The sequence below is a fragment of the Eleutherodactylus coqui genome, chromosome 1, assembly GCF_035609145.1.
Source record: "Eleutherodactylus coqui strain aEleCoq1 chromosome 1, aEleCoq1.hap1, whole genome shotgun sequence".
NCBI classification, from domain to species: domain Eukaryota; kingdom Metazoa; phylum Chordata; class Amphibia; order Anura; family Eleutherodactylidae; genus Eleutherodactylus; species Eleutherodactylus coqui.
In genome coordinates this window covers 217,267,695-217,286,676 of record NC_089837.1, presented here as the reverse complement: position 1 = coordinate 217,286,676, position 18,982 = coordinate 217,267,695, and the positions used below count along the sequence as shown (strand labels likewise).

At 40.9% G+C, this 18,982-nt stretch overlaps 1 protein-coding gene across 7 annotated transcripts in view; it reads right to left on the bottom strand.

The window, feature by feature from the left end:
* LAMA2 (laminin subunit alpha 2) overlaps positions 1–18,231 on the bottom strand; it is an 834,596-nt gene extending 816,365 nt beyond the window's left edge. For 5 of the 7 annotated variants that reach the window (XM_066605536.1, XM_066605538.1, XM_066605542.1 and 2 more), the window contains exon 1: positions 18,069–18,230. In XM_066605536.1, the coding sequence (XP_066461633.1) occupies positions 18,069–18,165 (97 nt within the window). In that variant the 5' untranslated portion in view covers positions 18,166–18,230. Of the gene's footprint in view, positions 1–18,068 lie in introns of all 7 variants that reach the window. The other 2 variants (XM_066605535.1, XM_066605537.1) reach the window with 1 other exon arrangement.
* Positions 18,232–18,982: the final 751 nt, after the last annotated feature.

Genomic DNA, 18,982 nt, shown 5'->3' with positions numbered 1-18,982 from the left:
TAATTCGTTTGCTTATCATTCGTCGTTTATTGCAATTATTGTCCATCGTTTTCTATTCATTCCATGTAAAAGGCGATCATTCCCTCATTCACAAACCATTTCCAGGCACTTCCAGACTCCACCATCTCCCAATGATGGACTTAGCGAGCTATGCGTGTGTAAATGGATGTCATTTGAAAGCAAATGACTTGTCCCCTCATTTGCTCATTCCAACGATTAATTGTTCCACGTAAAAGGATACGTAGCATGCTGTCTGAGGCAAAAAGTTTTTCTCCTGTATAGGTGACATATCTCGTGCACATGAATACTGAAACTATTTTGGAGTTTGCCAATTTTTGTATAATGATCTTATTTTAATTTCATGTTTTCGCTGACATGAAATAAAATATTTGTCACTGACAGTGAATGAAAGAGCAGAAAACCTCCCCAAAGTTTTGCCGCCTGAAATCAAGTAGGTTCTTTTCTGATCAGTTGGGAGATATACCGTTGGTTTTGAAATAATTAAATTGGTTGTCCAAATTATTTTATTATTTTGGTATTGAGTTCCCTATCGTGCCCCATGAAGTTGTCAAAGAACACACATTGCCTCAGATGCACCCTTTCACCAGGTTGTCTGTGCATTGTGATACGTGACGTCACTGAATCAACTTGGCCTAGTGACATCACACAAACAGGGCACTGCAGTCCCAATCTATGTCATCACTGATGTCTCGCATTGGAGTGTGTTTTAGGGCTATAAAGAAGCGAGCATGCATGCTCTGCTCTGCACTCTAAGTCCTCTTTCAAAGGGGACCTAAGTGCGCAAAAATCACGTGCGCAAAAACCTTGCAGCTATTAGAACAAATGATTAGTATGGGAACGTTCAGATGTTTTTGCGCATCCAAAATTCCTTCCCATAGAAAACCAGTGGGTATAATAGCCGCAAGTTTTTTTATACATATGATTTTTGCGAGTGTAGCTCCCCATGGGACAGAGGCCTCAGTCTGCATGTGCAGAGGCGGCTCACTGCGCATACGCCAGTGCTGATATTCTGCCTCTCTAAACAGAGTGCACAAGTGAATGAGCTAGCGATGACATAACTTGCTCATTCGCTCTTTCTAAGGATGAGTCAGTTCGTCCTGGGATCAAGGCAACCAGAAAAAAACAGATTATTTTCACTTCAATTGGCTCATCAGGTGTTCTAAGGTATGAGGACTTGTTTTAGCTATGTACATTTTTCCTTTGATTAGGGCCTTCTTCACACGGGCAACACGACATTGCCTTGAGAAAATCGCAGTGATATCGCATCACTGGTCTGCTTGATATCACTGTGTCTTCTTGCGGCAATACTGCAATTTTGTAGTGCTACATAATCGCATGTGGTGCTACAAAGTCGCGCAACTTTGTAACATCACATGCAAGGATTTTCTGCGGGGGAGGCTTAAAATATAAGCCCTACCCTGAAAATAAGCTGTTGCTGAAGAAAAAAATAAGTAAACATCACCTCTCCCGTGCTGTCCAGGGCCCCGCTGCAGCTTCTTCTTGGTCCCCGTCACTCTTTCTCTGTATTATCTTCTTGCCGGGGATTAAAAAATCCCCAACTCCTGGAAGCGCTGGCTGTGATTGGCTGACGCTTAGCCAATCACAGCCCGCACTCAATGAATGGCTGTTATTGGTTCAATCACAGCCACTCATCGAGCACTGGCTGCGATTGGCTAAGCATCAGCCAATCACAGCCAGCACTTCCAGGAGGCAGGGATTTTTTAATCCCGGCCAGATGATGAAGAAGAGAAGCAGTGTCGGGACCCGGGGAGAAGCTGTGGCATCGGAGAGCGCTTCTAAGGTGATGTTTGTAGGTTTTTTCATTTTTTTTTCTGCAGCCTGGGCTAAGACTTGGCTTTGAAAGTAGGATTTCCTACTGTCAAAGTTGCAATGCACCGCACGAAAATCGCATTTTCATGCGATGTGATGCAACAGAGAAGAAGGCTCCTTAGGGAAACATGGGCTACAAAACCTCACAAGTCGCGGACATATCGTCAGACCTGCAAGGTTTATGTATCGGGTTGTTGCATGCTGCAAAACATTGCATGTGTGAAGGAACCCATAGGAAAGCATGGGCTTCTCATACATGCGATTTGTTGCACTGTAGCAACTGAACAAAATCGTGCGACTTTGTCCCCCATGTGAACAAGGCCCAACTTAGAAAACCCCTTTAACCCCTTTCAATCCACTGTCTGACGTCTGAAGACATTCTGATTGAAGGCTGTACAACTCCGGTGTCGAAAGACGTTCAGCAGAGTATTCTTACTGTATATTACTGGCTGCTCTGTTGTCGGGGGCCTCTCCAGCATGTCCTATACCGCAGTGCTGGCTCTATCCAGCAGATGGCGCCATTGTATAATGGCAGAAAGAGAAAGCCCCCTAGGAAACCCTGAATCCAAAATTGGATTGCAAAGGGTTAATGTACTGTTTTACTGACATTAAGAAGGATTCCAGGCTAAAATTGTTGTCACGATATTTCAAAATCAGATCCAAAGCTTCAAATGCAAATGTGGTGACTAAAGACTGATAACATATTTGAGCAAGCTAAATGTTGGCACCATAGTCCGCAATTCTTGGAAACCAAATTACTATGGAATCTGAAAAATGATTTTCAATGGGAGGAATATCTAGTCTGTTCAGTTTTGATGTGTATGGCTATTGTTTGTGCAGATCATATTTGCATTTGGAATCCAAGTATTATCTGCAAAGTTACAGTAAAACATAATTTAGTTGGTGTTCTGCAGTAAATTCCTGCTGTCCTATGAAACATATTAATTCCCACGTCTCACTGGCAAATAACATCATACCCGTGCACAGATGTTCATTGTACTGTGCAGATGTTTCAGGTACTGAACAATGCATGTGTTTTACAAAACAGTGAAAGCTATGTTTGTCTATATATTTACATATTATGGCATACTGTATATGATAAACTTTCACCACTGAATGAGAAACTATTCATACTTTTTCCTTCTATATGTTTTCTCAATGTAACATATGGTCCTCTGTGGGAATAAATTACATGATCTAATCTGTTACTAATGTCCATATGACTTTTCTGACTTAGAAGAAATTGGACACATCACTATTGTTCAACATTGAAAAACTACTTTTCCTTGCAGATATCAGCTGTTACACTGAGTCATATGGACTATATTTTATAAAAGCATCATATTGTAACTTTCAGGACATTGGTATAAACTATGTCTGAAAAAGTTAAGGCAAAAAAAGAACAGAAGTACACTATATGGACAAAAGTATTTGGACACTGCATGTTTTTCAGAAAAAGTCCTTTATTCTTCTTTTTAGTAACGTGTTGGCCGTCCTTTTGCATTACATTACAGTGGCAGCACGTTGAGGCATACTTTCCACAAGTTCTCCGTAAGTCCGGGCAGGAATAGCTCGCCATTCCTCATACAAGGCTGTGAGAAGAGATTGTTGTGAGGATGGACGTGGGTGGTGGTCTTGTACCCGTCGCTCCAGTTCGTCCAACAAGTGCTCCATTGGATGAATGAACAGTTATTACAAAATGAGCAACTTTTTATTTTACCCATGCCCTTCCCAGCAAACCATTCAGCAAACTTAAAATTTGCATATTTGCTGATTTTCTGCAGTGTCCAAATACTTTTGTCCATGTAGTGTATGCTATGGGCACTTGGTTCTAACAATCAATGGGGTTGCCTTGGACAGATCCCTATTAATAAGATCTTCTACCAGGGGTGTAACTAGAAAAAGGCTGGATCCCATAGCAACAATCTGAATGACATCCCCTAAAACATAAACTTTTACCAGCCCCATATAAAGGTTATGCAAAATGTACACTTACATGCTTAGGAATGGATACCAAATAAGTAAGTACTGATACATTATCCAAGACCAGATCCCTAGATTCATTTTGATCGAAGACTAGGCTCACAAATTAGACTAAATACCATACATACATATATGCAAGGTGCAAAGATTATCTCCATTCATATTACCTCAATACTGTTACTGAAGAAGACACACTATACCAAAACTAACATAATCAATAATAACACAATATAAGGGTCAAATGATACCCCCCCCCCATACCATAATTGCATATTAGCAACACATAATATCTGAATAATAACACTATACTGTTGGCTATCAATAGAAATGGAATTAAATAAACAAAAGCCAATGAGGTCCCTTCTGGTAGCAGCTACTATGGGCACCTTTGTACCTTCTTTATCAAGATCTCTGAAGACCTTATCTATCTCACCGCCAATGAAGGCCTCGATAGAGGCATGGACAGATTTAATACGAAACACAAATCAAGACCCACAAAATACCTCTTTAAACGTCCCTCTGGAGACTTTGGAATATTTTATCCCTAATTTGAGCTTAAATTCATGGCTACAAAACAACATAAATTACATTTCTGGCCTATACTCAAAAAAAGAAATTCATACCTTTAATTCACTTGCGACAAAATTTCAACTACCAAAAAACGAACTCTACAGATTCACCCAAGTGTCCTCTTTTCTACGCACTCAAAATTTCTTAAACTTTAAACTTCCTGGAATGTTTCACTCATTCTTAAATCCCTCCAACAAAAAATTCCCAAGTAGACTGTTTTACGACAACTTCTCGGGCAACTTAAAAAATCCAGGAAAGTGCCACCTTATCAGTTGGGAAAAAGACTTAAAACAAAAAATCCCTATTCTAAACTGGCTACAAGCTTTCAGGTGGGTGGGACGTGCATCACAGGGAGTCTCTCTGATAGAAACGCACATAAAAACTCTGACACGGTGGTACTATACCCCAACGACCCTAGCTAGAAGAGGCCTATCAACAAACGACCTTTGCTGGAGAGGATGTGGAATGCCAGGATCTATACTCCACATATTCTGGTCATGCTCAATGATCCACCCATTTTGGACAGACACATACAATCTCATCCACAAATTGTCGGGAATTAAACTGCCGTTCACACCAAAACTAGCCATTCTGCTATTGGATCCAGGGGTAATACACCCACCTCTAAAAAAGCTTATAGGACACATATTATTAGGAGCAAAAAATCTAATCGCTAGAAGGTGGAAATCAACCACAATCCCGACTCTAACAGAACTGACCCAATTAATATCTTAACACAGTATGTTTGAAAAGATTCTGGCGCTTCGAAACAATGATATCCAACATTACTATGATGTGTGGAGCCCGTGGTTAAACAGTTTTCCATGTTAATACTTACTCGACAAATATATAAAGTTGATGGACCTCGTTAGGGTCCTATAGTTTAGATTTTCCTTTGCAGAATTTGTACCCCCTCATTTCTTACCCTACCCTCTCCCTAAACTTCGCCCCCCCCCCCATTCCCTACCAACCCCTTCCTTCCCTTCATAAACTTCCCTACCCCAATACTCCTTACGTTCTGCTCAGCTTAAAGCAAAAAATAATGATATGTGCCTCTAGTTACAGTGTACTTCCTTCAACCAAATCTCAGTCTATAAACCAAAATGTTAAAAATCTACTTTCTTTGGAATTGTACCTTGTTGTTGATATTGCATGTATCTCAGCACATTTTCAATAAAAATTTAATGATAAAAAAAATAAAAATAACACTATACTGTTACTGAAAAATATGACCAATAATAACGCCATAAAGCGCCCTCAGCCCATGACTACAATACCATCATACTGTTTCTGAAAAACACACTATACAAAGACCAATATTACCACCATACAGGGACCATATAGTGGTATATACCAACTCTACATGAGCACAATCCATACCAGATAAGTAATTACACTGTTGTTAACTGTAATCAAAGGTATCATTAGCTTTGACTGGAGTCGTTGACTTTTCCCATCTTTTGTATTCGACCCAGTCCACTCTGATTACTTCTCCTGGACACAACTTGTCTGCAGAATTTGACACACAGACATCTTTGGCTTTCTGCTTTCCCAGCACCCTCTCTACTTTTTTTCAACCCAGACAATCGCTCAATCCATAGTGCTCCAGATATTAAGAACTTTTTTTTTTCAAAAAAGTTATCCTATGTGCCATCTGACATCCATACTGAGTAGAGATGAGTAAAAATTTGCAGTGTTGGCATGTTTCTGACAAGTGAATTACTTGTTATGGAACTCCATATATAATAACAATCTGTGTATTAACAACACGCACTTGTAAAATTACTTATGAAATGTCCCATTAACATTTGTCTCAAGTAAGGTCCTTCATGGTATCTGTCAGTTCAATTGGAAGAATAGCACTAGATGCTGTGGCTTTTCTTCCTGTCAAACGTGGCAATGGACCTCCAATTTAGATGTGAACAGAATTGATATTGTATGTTGGAGCAGGTGAAAGGAGACCTGCTTTCCATGTTTGGATGTATTCAGCATTCCAAATACAGTAGCAAGGTAAGATATTGCAAATTAAAGGAAACATGATATGTACCACAAATGAGTCAATGGGGACAGAAATAAGGATCTTTATTTCCTTTCCTACTATCCTATAACTAAAAATGATGAAGCTGAAAATAGACTAAAGAAAACAAGGTAATGAAAACAAGGTAATGAAAGCAAAGCAAAAACAACTCATTCTATAGATAAGGTACATCAGGAGGTTTTTAGTTCAAAAAATTGGAAAAAATTTAACAGTCAAAAATTGGGGTATCATGACTTATCCATTGCATTGTTGTATCAGTTTATTTCCCATAACCTTCAATAGGAAGAACATGACACCAACAAACGGCTTCCTAGAAAAACCTTTGAACAAACATTAAAGGGCTTAAGGGGATTGCCGGCTTTGAGAATTCCTATTTTGTTAGAAGTTACCTATGTTAGAATTTCCTATTTCATTTTTACCTGTGATCTTCAGGGAACCAGTCAATAACTATATAAATCTCCTTCAGCTCCACCGCAGGGGAAATGGAGTGTTACATGGGGCATTTTGAAATCAAATAATTGGTCCATGTAATGCATTGACCTATTGAGTCCTCCAAAGCAAAAGACACAATTTGTAGCTACGGTCTACTTTGGCTTATTGGTGATGGTCTAGATCAAGGGATGCTCTTTTATTAGCTCAGAATGCCCAAAAAGGTTATTGAATTAGGGTGAGACCACTCTTCTAAACACTTTCCATTCTACTGTATGTTAATACACAATAACTAAATTTGTGTTACTAACTAACAGTAACAATTTTGCTGAAAGCTCCATGGTAGTGAGATGTAGTAGTATAACTTATATCAACCAATCAGAAAATATGTTTATTTAGTCTTGAACAAGATAAGCATGTAATGAAAAACATTTGCCTAATACTCATATAATAACATGGATAATAAGAAAATGAGATATGGGAAATGGAAGTCATTAGTTATATCATTACTGTTATTCCCCCAATTATCACTCTGACTCTTTACAGCTGGTGTGGGAGCTAATAGGATGCTCAGACTGACTTTGAAATAATCCAAGTTCTAATAGGTATATGAATAAACAAAGGGGATATAAAAATGCCATTACACAATATTAAATGACCTGTTAGAGACATATAAATGTTGAACTGTCTTTATATCCTGAAAATGGAATGCTTCAAACTCTAATAAAGGGATAGGCTGTGCAAGAGCTGTCACGCTGTCTGTTCCTGTTGATGGAAAGCATGTGTGAGGGAATTGTGAAGCTTATTCAGAAATGCGCAAATGCTTGGACATGAAGAGGCTTTAACACAAACAGAGCGCACTCATCCAACAAGTAACATATGTAGAATGTGGAAACGCTTCAAATAAGAATAGACAAATGAATTGTGTTTAGAAGCATCCTAAAAAACATTGTGCAACTCCCCAAGCGGTGTCACATTCCTGTGATAAGTGGTCTCGCTCTCGGTATTTATGCAGGAGAAATACAGTCATTTTCCCAAAATATAATAACATGTAGAGATTATAAATAAGCAATAGATGCTAAATGTGGTAAATAGAATTCTCCCCACATGCATCTCATAATGCTTATAACACATCCCCAAGAAACAAAGCTCATGTATAAATCACTCATGGCTAAAAATGATGCTTTACAGCATGACACCCTATTTCTGGATTACTGGCATGCCAAGTCTACAGATACTGATCACTGTTTTAAGAAATTGCCCTCACTACAAGGCAGGAAAATTAAAGCAAGAGCATATTTCCATACTAGTCATTAGAGATGAGCGAGCACCAAAATGCTTGAGTGCTCGTTACTCGAGTCGAACTTTCAGTGATGCTCGAGAGTTCGTTTTGAGTAACGAACCCCATTGAAGTCAATGGGCGACTCGAGCATTTTTGTATATCGCCGATGCTTGCTAAGGTTTTCATTTGTGAAAACCTGGGAAATTCAAGAAAGTGATGGGAACGACACAGAAACATGTTGGGCTGCATCTCAAGTTCCCAGGTCCCACTATTAAGCCACAATCGTGGCAAGAGTGAGACCCCCCCCCCCCCACACACACACATAAAGATCATTCTCCTCTGCCACAGCTGTAACAGCTGTGGCAGAGAAGAACGATGTTAGCCCATTGAATTCAATGGAGCAGGCAATACAGCCGGCTCCATTGAAAGCAATGAGCTGCCGGCGATCGCGGGATGAATTGTCGGGAAGGGCTTAAATATATAAGCCCTTCCCTGCAATTCATCCAGAAATGTGTAAAAATAAAAAAAATATATACTCACCTTGTCCCGGCAGAACGATGTTAGCCCATTGAATTCAATGGAGCCGGCAATACAGCTGGCTCCATTGAAAGCAATGGGCTGCCGGCGATCGCAGGATGAATTGTCGGGAAGGGCTTAAATATATAAGCCCTTCTCTGCAATTCATCCAGAAATGTGTAAAAATAAAAATATATATATATACTCACCTGGTCCCGGCAGACGGAGTTCAGCTCGGCCAGTCTTAAGTGGGTGTGAAGGGGGTGTGAGTCAGACCTGCCCCTGATTGGCTCAGCGCTGAGCCAATCAGAGGCAGGTCTCACTCACACCCATTCATGAATTCATTGCCGGCTCCATTGAATTCAATGGTCAGTGCTTGTTTAATCGAGACGAGTACCGCGTGGTGCTCGTCTCGAGTAACGAGCATCTCGAGCACCCTAATACTCGAACGAGCATCAAGCTCGGACGAGTATGCTCGCTCATCTCTACTAGTCATCATACATTAGTTTTGTTTGATTTTAGTTAGTTTCTGGCTGCATTCATTTTAGAATATAGAACAGATAATAAAGCACTCAATAGTTCTTAAAGGGGATAGTAGCACAATCTATACGTTGAAGCTGCATACAGCGCTTTCCATGATTTAGAAGCTCCTGCCACAGATATCACTCCTAGTCTGGACCATATCAAGGATCTTTCTGACATTTGCATTTCTTCACTGGAGTGTCGGACACCTTACAGGAGTGATATAAGACATTGGGGCAATTCAGGGTGTGAACCTAAGGCACAGGGATTTTTCAGTAAATAAGGCTGAAAGAAGACAAATGTGTGCATCCAGTTCATCCTATTTCCACCCCCTCTACCCTTGTTGATCCAGAGGAAGGCAAAAAAAAAAACAAAACAAAGAGGCAGAAGCCATTTGGTGGAAGAAAATTCCTTCCAGACTCCATAATGGCAGTTAGAATAATCCCTGAATCAACATTTGAAAGTTTCTACCTGACTCCAAGACCCAGATCAACAACCCAGCTTGTTATTTAATGTCTATATCCTGCAATGTTGCAACGCTCCAAAAAGACGTCTGGTCCTCTAAACTCCTCCACTTCTTCCCGCTGAGAGTTTCATAATCTCACAGCTCTTACAGTAAAGAATCCTCTTCTGTATTGGAACCCCCTTCTGCATTAAGACATCCAAAGTCACTCGATGACAAACGTCAATAATAAATCAAGTGTGCCCCCTAGACTTTCTTGATGGTATGGTTTATTGGCTATGACTTAATCTCCCTAAAAGGATTGTCCGGTTGCTGAGTGATTTTTTAAATGTAGCTTCAAATGTGTTTAAATAACAAAACTAGTTATACTCACCCATCCTCTCTCCCAGGGTCCCAGTACTGCAGCCCTGTAATCCTCCCAGTCTTTGTTGTGGAATGACTAGCACTTTTCCGCTGCAGCTAATGAAAGTCCATAAAGTCAGGTGTTGCTCTCCTGGCTTCGCTGCTCAGATGTTGAGAGCCATGATGCCAGAAGAATGGCACCTAACTGCTGCGGTCTCTTATTGGCTGAAGTGGTCAGCTGGTAACTGTTCCACAACAAAGATTAAGAGGTTCGCAGGGTTGCAACAATGGATTGCGGGCAGAGAGGATGGGTGAGTACTGCTGGTTTTGTTATTCTAACACATTTGAGGCTATACTTAAAGCAGACAACCCTTTTAATTAATTAAAGAGGAAAAAAAATAAAAAATAAAGAGTTCCATCTCCACATTTCTCCATTTTATGTAAATTGATTGACAACATTGTCATGAAAATTAGGGAAGCCTATAAAGGAGAAGGGCACCATAGCAAAATTCTAAATGGTGCCCCCCTTGTACCAGTTCATGCAGCTTTGTTAACCATCATCATTCCACAAAAACTCATCTTTCCTTCTTTCCATGCTAAGACGATTGGGAAAAGCTGAGGCATTGATAGAAGACAGTTTTCATTTCATTAATAATATCACATTAAGATACCATTACTTTAAATAAACATTTAGCTAAAAGTGGAAGACGCCACTTTAGGAATCTGGAAAATATTCTCAATAAATTCCCCTGTAGCATTTTACTGACTAAAGATACAGTTGCATCATAGGTTCCCCCAATTTGGAAAGTGTCATTATAGTATATGGTCTCATCTCAGAGTCATATTTATATGGTATGCTCTTCTCTATAATATATTAGGCCACAAATAGTTGTAGAGCTTTAGACAGACACTAGGCTAATGTTACACTCAACATACTCTCTCTTGTAGTCCCAAAGTTAGGACTGTCCAGGTGGCAGCCGTAATCCTGCAGTGTGTCATAGTAGATTTGGGTTGTCCTCGCCATGATTAGACTTCAACAATTGTATTGTTTTTTCTAGCCTAAGTCAATGTATGCAACTGGACTGAAAGAGCATGAATGGTCTTATTTCGCATAGCAACCAATTAGATATGCAGAGATCTTGAAACACTAACCTGATTGCTAGTTATGGGAACTATTTCATCTTTAGGCCTCGGTCAGACAGGCGTTTTTTCACACGATTTGCACATGCGCATGCGTCCGATGATTTTATAGAACCATTGCTTTGCAATGGTATCGGACACATGAGCGCATGTTATGCCCTTGTCCGATTAATTATAGAACAGAAATCGCAGATCGCGATCTGCGATTCCTGTTCTTCTCTATATGCGCTCAATGGGGCCGGCGGCAGCAGCGCCGACCCCATTGAGAACATATACTAGACAAAGCATTCTCCTCTGCCACAGCTGTAACAGCTGTGGCAGAGAAGAATGATGTTTGCCCATTGAATTCAATGGAGCCGGCAATACAGCCGGCTCCATTAAAAGCAATGGGCTGCTGGCGAGCGTGGGATGAATTTTCGGGAAGGGCTTAAAAATATAAGCCCTTCCCTGAAAATAATCCAAAACTGTGTTAAAAGTAAAAAAATATATATACTCACCTTGTCCCGGCAGACGGAGTTCAGCCGCGGCCGGCCGGCAGCTGTCATTCAGCTGAGAGCTGCCCCTGATTGGTCCCTGCGCTGAGCCAATCAGAGGCAGCACTCACTCACCCATTCATGAATTCATGAATGGGTGAGTGAGAGCTGCCTCTGATTGGTGAGGCTGTGACCAATCAGAGGCAGCTCATTCAGCAGGCGGGGATTTTAAATCCCCGACTGCTGAATACTGCTCACAGCAGTTCAGGAGAACTGCCGGCTGGCCGCGGTTGAACTCCGTCTGCCGGGACAAGGTGAGTATATATTTTTTTTTACTTTTTACACAGTTTTGGATGAATTTCAGGGAAGGGCTTATATTTTTAAGCCCTTCCCGAAAATTCATCCTGAGATCGCCCGCAGCCCATTGCTTTCAATGGAGCCGGCTGTATTGCCGGCTCCATTGAATTCAATGCGCTCGACAGCGCTGCACTGCTCCGGCCCGTTTCTAATGAAACGCGGCTAGGAGCAGATTTTTCGGGCGATTTTTCAACCCTGGTCACGCAATTTGCGCATGCGCATCCGTCATGCGATCCGCAAATCGCGGCAAAAAACGCCCGTGTGACCGAGGCCTTAGGGTGACTACCCACTACAGTTTTTTTTTCACTGCCAAATTTGCAGCTTTTTTTTTCTGCAGGGGTTAATGGGACTTGTAATGTTAAAATCGCGATTGCGCAAAATTGCAATTTACCGTGAAATCGCGATTTTGCGCGATCGCGAATTTAACATTACAAGTCCCATAAACCCCATGCAGAAAAAAAAACACTGCGAATTTCGCAGTGAAAAAAAAAATGTAGTGGGTAGTCACCCTTATGTTACTAGTTTTATTACTTTTTCCATTGTTTTTGAAAAGTTTGCTTAAAGCTGGAGTATATAAATCATTCCAATGAAGGATTAAAGTGGTACTGTCATTGCCTCAACATAGAATGGAAAAGTATGCAAGGGAGGAAAAAATAAACATGAAGAGCATATAAATAAACTACTATGGGTAAAATGAGATGGCTATTGTTTTAAGCATCCACAGCAACTCTGCTAGTGGACATTTCCCAGCTGATAGTCATGGCTTATTATATGGGAAAGAATTAACTGAGAAGTTTTGTCAAAAAATAATGTAAAAAAAAATAATTCTCAGATAGAAACATTACCTTAAACAATGTAATTGAAATGAATGAGAGAAGCCTGCATAATGGCCGCTATAAAAAAACTATGGCATTCTGAGTACAAACAGAATCTTACTCAGATGCAAACAATGAAGAGGCTGCAGCTTGCACAAGCGTCGCCACTAGAGATGAGCGAGCACCCAAATGCTCGGGTCCTCACTATTCGAGTCGAGCTTTTCGTAAAATTCGAGAGCTCTACTCGAGTAACGAAGCCCATTGACTACAGTGGGAGACTCGAGCATTTTCGTATGCGGGCTGCCGGGTGCTGAGCTTTTATTTTTTTTATGGTCTCTCTCTCTCCTCCCTGCCAGACTAAAAAATTGCCGTTGATGTGCCTGCTGCGTCGCGGTAGGGAGGGGCCAAAACAGGGACGTCACAGTGGGGAGGGGCCAAAAACTGGGCCGGGGTCGAACACGGCGTGATGCTCATTCGAGTAACGAGCACCATCGAGTATGCTACTACTCAAACGAGCATCAAGCTCGGCAGAGTACGTTCGCTCAACTCTAGTTGCGACCCCTTGAATGAGCTAATCGGCAGGTGTCCCATGCCGCTGACCTCCACCAATCAGATATTGATGGCTTATGCTCTGGAGAGGCCATTCATTTTTAAACCCTACCTACCTATTTTTTTATTTGCATCAATTTTTAAACCCTGGATAACCCCTTTATAGATTTCCCCAGTCAGTTATGAAAAATCTCCATATTATGGTCTATTCGGGCCACATAATAGTATTTAGTGCCTAAAATGAAGAAAAAACTGTAGAATGATATAGAATGCCCAGAAATCGTGTTATTCCTCATGTACATACATAGCAGCTTAATCTAAAAAAAGGGTTGTAATAAAATCGATTTATATCACCGCTGAGACCTCCACTGATCCTGAGAATGGAGGTCCCACAGCCCTCCTCAATGTTGGCTTACTGTACTCCTACATAGAGGAGGAGATTGAATGGAGTGGAGGTAAAGCATGCATGGTGTTGCTCTATTCATTTTCAATGGGACTGCTAAAGATAACAAATCACTTGTATTCAGCTCTTTCTGTCAGCCTCTTTGAAATGAATGGAGCTGCATTGGGCATGTGCAATCTCTGCTCCATTCAACCACCATCTCACTGTGGGTGCAGTGAGGCCATAGTGATGAAAAGGACTTCTATCCACTGTTCTTGGAATCAGTGGGGGTCTCAGTAGTGAGACACCCACCAATCAGTATTGTTATAACCACTTTAATGGCAATGTTCAGTTCTTATGTCAGGAAAATGTATTCAGGTCAAATTATAATCCCTTTTTGTGATAGCACTTTGCTTAAACAGATTGTGAAACATCCTGGATGTGTAAACCATAGGAATACCATTTCAAAGTACCCTCCAATTTGAACTAAATCAAACTTTTATGTCATATTATTATACAACATGAAACGTGAAGACTAAGATAAGCCCACAACACAGAAACCACTGAGCATATACAATTATACTCTGTGCTAGAAGTTCATCTTGGTTAACAAAAGAATTTAGCTTCATCTCATCAAATGTTTGCCATGACCACTGATCCCTCACTGCTAGATAGTAATAATAATGGAAATGTACAGGAACATGAAATTAGCCTATGCAATGTACACTATTTCCAAATATTTAACTGGGGTCATCTTTTATTACCTTAACTAAGCTACCATGGGAGTTATAGTTAAAGGGGTTGTCCCGCGCCGAAACGTTTTTTTTTTTTCAACCCCCCCCCCCTGTTCGGCGCGAGACAACCCCGATGCAGGGGTTAAAAAAGAACACCGGACAGCGCTTACCTTAATCCCCGCGCTCCGGTGACTTCTTACTTACCCGGTGAAGATGGCCGCCGGGATCTTCTACCTCCGTGGACCGCAGCTCTTCTGTGCGGTCCATTGCCGATTCCAGCCTCCTGATTGGCTGGAATTGGCACGTGACGGGGCAGAGCTACACGGTGCTACACCGAGCCCCATTGAGAAGAGAAGAAGACCAGGACTGCGCAAGCGCGGCTAATTTGGCCATTAGACGGCGAAAATTAGTCGGCTCCATGGGAACGAGGACGCTAGCAACGGAGCAGGTAAGTGAAAAACTTCTTATAACTTCTGTATGGCTCATAATTAATGCACAATGTACATCACAAAGTGCATTAATATGGCCATACAGAAGTGTATAGACCCACTTGCTGCCGCGGGACAACCCCTTTAATTACTGGGCTATGGACATCCAATTCCAACTCTGCCATTTTTCTTTGGATATCATCAAATATTTTCATCTGGTGACCCCATGATTATGCATAATGCTCTGAAAAAGTGACAGGTGCTATACTGAAATGATATGCATATGATCACTTCTTAGCTGCACAAATGTTGGCAACACAATAAGAATTTATGCAAATAAGGAACAATACCTCTGCAGCGTCACCTATTGGATGGCAGCATTCCTTCTAATCAATGTATGACTTTTAACAAGTCTGTAAAACAATGATTGGGAATAGGAAACTAAGCCAGGAAAAAATACACAGACAGCTGTTTTTGGGTGTTTGCCCCTCATCAGTGTGCAGTAGGTTTCTGGCTTGGGTGGTGAGAGGCATGTGATGTGGGTCAAGACTCGACACCCCTCTTGACCTACAATAAGAATTTAAGCACCATTCATAAGTATAACTTTAAGCTCTTGGGCTCGATCCAAGGGCTCTTTCACACAAGCGTGATGTATTTACGCTCATGAGAGTGTGACATGATTGCACTCTGAATGGAGCACTCTCACGTCCTCTCGCAAGCATAAGCACACTCCTTTACTGTCCTTTTTTGCACTGCTAGGCTTGTTCACATCAGTGCAGGACACAACTGTGCCATGTTTGAACAGGCAGCGCAGCCGACTTAATGGGTAGGCCGGCTAACTTAATATATGGGCCAGCCAAATTACTCCCTGGTGTTATCAATTAACACAGTGAAATCACGCTGTTCAGTGCGCGATTTGATTTGGGACAAGTGTGCATTCACGAAACAATGGACTCCTATAGAGCATGTCACATATTTTTTCACCCAACGGAAATGCGGATGCAAAAACGCTCTATGTGAGGGAACCCATTGAAATTAATTGCTTTTAATTAGAGATGAGCGAGCACCCTAATGCTCGAGTCCACGTTATTCAAGCTCTACTCGAGTAACGAACCACATTGACTACAATGGGAGACTCAAGCATTTTTGTATGTGGGACGCCGGGTCCCGAGCTTTTTTTCTCTTTTTTTTCCCTAGATTCGTCTCTCTCTCTCTCACCTACCAGACAAAAAAATTAGCCAATGACGCGCACTGCGTTGCGGTGGGGAGGAGCCAAAACAGGCATGTCACAGAGGGGAGGAGCCAAAAACTGGGGCGGGGTCGAACACGGCTTGATGCTCGTTTGAGTAACAAGCACCATCGAGTCTGCTAATACTCGAACGAGCATCAAGCTCAGCAGAGTATGTTCGCTCAACTCTAGTTTTAATAGATGCGGTTTGAGAAAGCCCTAAATCTGATCTATTCATCTTGGGCTTCATTGAAGTCTAACTATCACACATCATTAATTGTACTAGTTTCATCATATGGGAAGTTTTTAATCTCCATGTCCTGGTTTTAGCTACAGCCTCCACAGCCTTAGGGTTGCGACAGACAAACGTATGCGCAAATAGGCTCGCCACAACACAGCGTATTTACACATGAAAAAGGTTTGGAGATGGCAATAAACAGGTTATTGCACACATGTCTGCGCACAGTACTACGGTATAACTTTTGCGCTCACAAGGCCAGTTCACACGCATGCGTTACACTTTTTTTCTATGGAATTGAATAGCTATTTAAAGTCTAATAAGGTCCGGCTATCTTCTTTTCCCTATGTTTTACACGGGGTCAAACTCTTCCCCTTTGCGTTTTTGAACCTGCCATAGACTTCTTTGGCAGCTTGCTGTGTAAAATGCAGAAATATAGGGCATACCCTATGTTTTCTCATGTGCAAGAATTGCGCATGAGAAACATGCTCAAGAGAACAAATGCATTGAAATCAATGGGTTCCATCCTTATGTCTCGCCGGCGTAATTTTCACCATCGCAAAATTTGTGCACAAACACGTTTGTCTTATAGCTGTGTGAAATACTGCAAAATTTCCCTACATTCATGCAATCTCCAATCAAGTTTGATAACTTTTTTAGAATAGTTACATCACCTACTAAAAAAAATCATATGTGTTTCTTTTAAAAAGCTAGATGGACTTATAAGAATCCTTCTCGCACTAATATATTCAATATGGCAATGAGTTCTATAGAGGATGCCAGCAGCTGTGCCCATCCACTCCATTCACTAAACTGAGCTGATGTTTAGTTACAAGTGCCAGTATAGTATTACAACTTGCCACTGGAAGAGAAGCTGCAGTTGCTACTATTGGGATTGGACTGGCAGCTTTTACACCCTGGCACTATGCTACAGGAGAAAAGGAGTGCCAAGGCTGAATAGCTATATGGCTTCATTTCAAAAGTGACAGTGCAGGTGGACAGTTACCTTCACCATTTATGTGACATGACAATAGGAGTGCATGAAGGTAAATGACAACTCCTTCAAGCATATGCAGAGTATAACTGAAACACCACATCTGTTACAGTACTTTTTCCTATGAATGTGGATATGAAGATGTAGAGAACTTTCTTATCTGACTGGCATTGCTCATCATCACCTTTCCTGTCCTTTCTTTATAATGTAGCATCCTAATTCGCAAGTACAACTTTATGCCATCAAGAGGACATACAAGCACATTTAACCTTGTTCCTGTTTTGAAGCAGTATTTCAAGATAATTTTAAAGGAGATTTAAACTACTAACGCATGTCACATGGATTACAAGGGGAGGACTATGATATCCCAGCTTAGTTTAAGTTAAGCTACTTGTTACATTGAAGAAATATCGAGATGAACATATTTCAAGGAAAAGCAAAATGTTAAAATCAGATGTGGCTTTTATAAGTATCTGCAAAAGTAGCGAACTTAAGAACAACACTTGACTACGATGAAGTCCAAACCTAAAGTTACAACAAAAAATATACACGCAGTTACACTCCAAAAGTTTGAGAGAAGTCGTATGTACAAGTGGATATTTGTTCTTCACTTGTTTTCAGCTGTCATAGAAAAATGTTGTATTTGATATCTGGGGCAGCAGCAGTAGTTATAGACAGTGCCATTGTATTGAGCAAACACACTCAAACAGGACACACAGCACATGAAACTTTACCTCTCTGTTGAGCCTGAGTGTATCCGACGAGCATCAAAGTTAGGAACACTGTAAGTAAAGTTCTTTGTTCCATGATCAACTGATAGATGTTCTGCATTTTACGGAAAGAAAGGCACTGAGGAGACGCCTCTCCTCTCCTTGCCTTCCTATTCCTCACTGACTGCAGCTGTGTGCCAGACACAGAGAAACTCCAACTAAGATTTCAGGCTAAAGTTAGAGACAGTTGGAAAGCCATACTCCTCCTTCTTTGCTCCCACTGAGACAGTAAGAGGCAGTTCATATAGATTTTTGGAAAGTCCAGGCACCTGACTTCTGTTGTTCTTTTGAATTCATCTTTAAGTACAACTTCAACCTGTGTTGTTAATAGCTAAAGAAATGCTATACTCTGTTACACCTATGTGCAACTATGGCTCTTAGCTACCGCTATACTGTATTATAACCCTGTACTGAAATGTCTCACTTGATATTGTAATATGCAGCTTTCTCTCAAGGGCCAGAACAATGTTGGAGTGCTTTATATATACCCAACATTGTATTCTGCTCTTTATTGTTAATTCAGTCATAAAAGTATTATACATTACAGATAAAATATCATTTACATGAGTAAAAAAATATCTAATGTCTATGAAGCCATAGTGAAACTTTCATTGTGCCCTGCAGACAGTGAGAACATGTTGGGAACAGTAGGTTTTCAGCAGCTTTATGTTCTAATTTCTGTATTATTGAATTCACATTGCAGTATTTTTTCAGAGAGGCAAACTTCAATATGCTTACCTGCTTCATACTGTACAGAAATGTATTTATCAATAAAAATAAAAACTAAGTGCTGCCATGAGGAATTTCTGTATGTTTTTTATCAGCATTAGGACTCCTGCAAACGGGTGGGTCGGACCTCGCATGCAGGATTCCCGAAG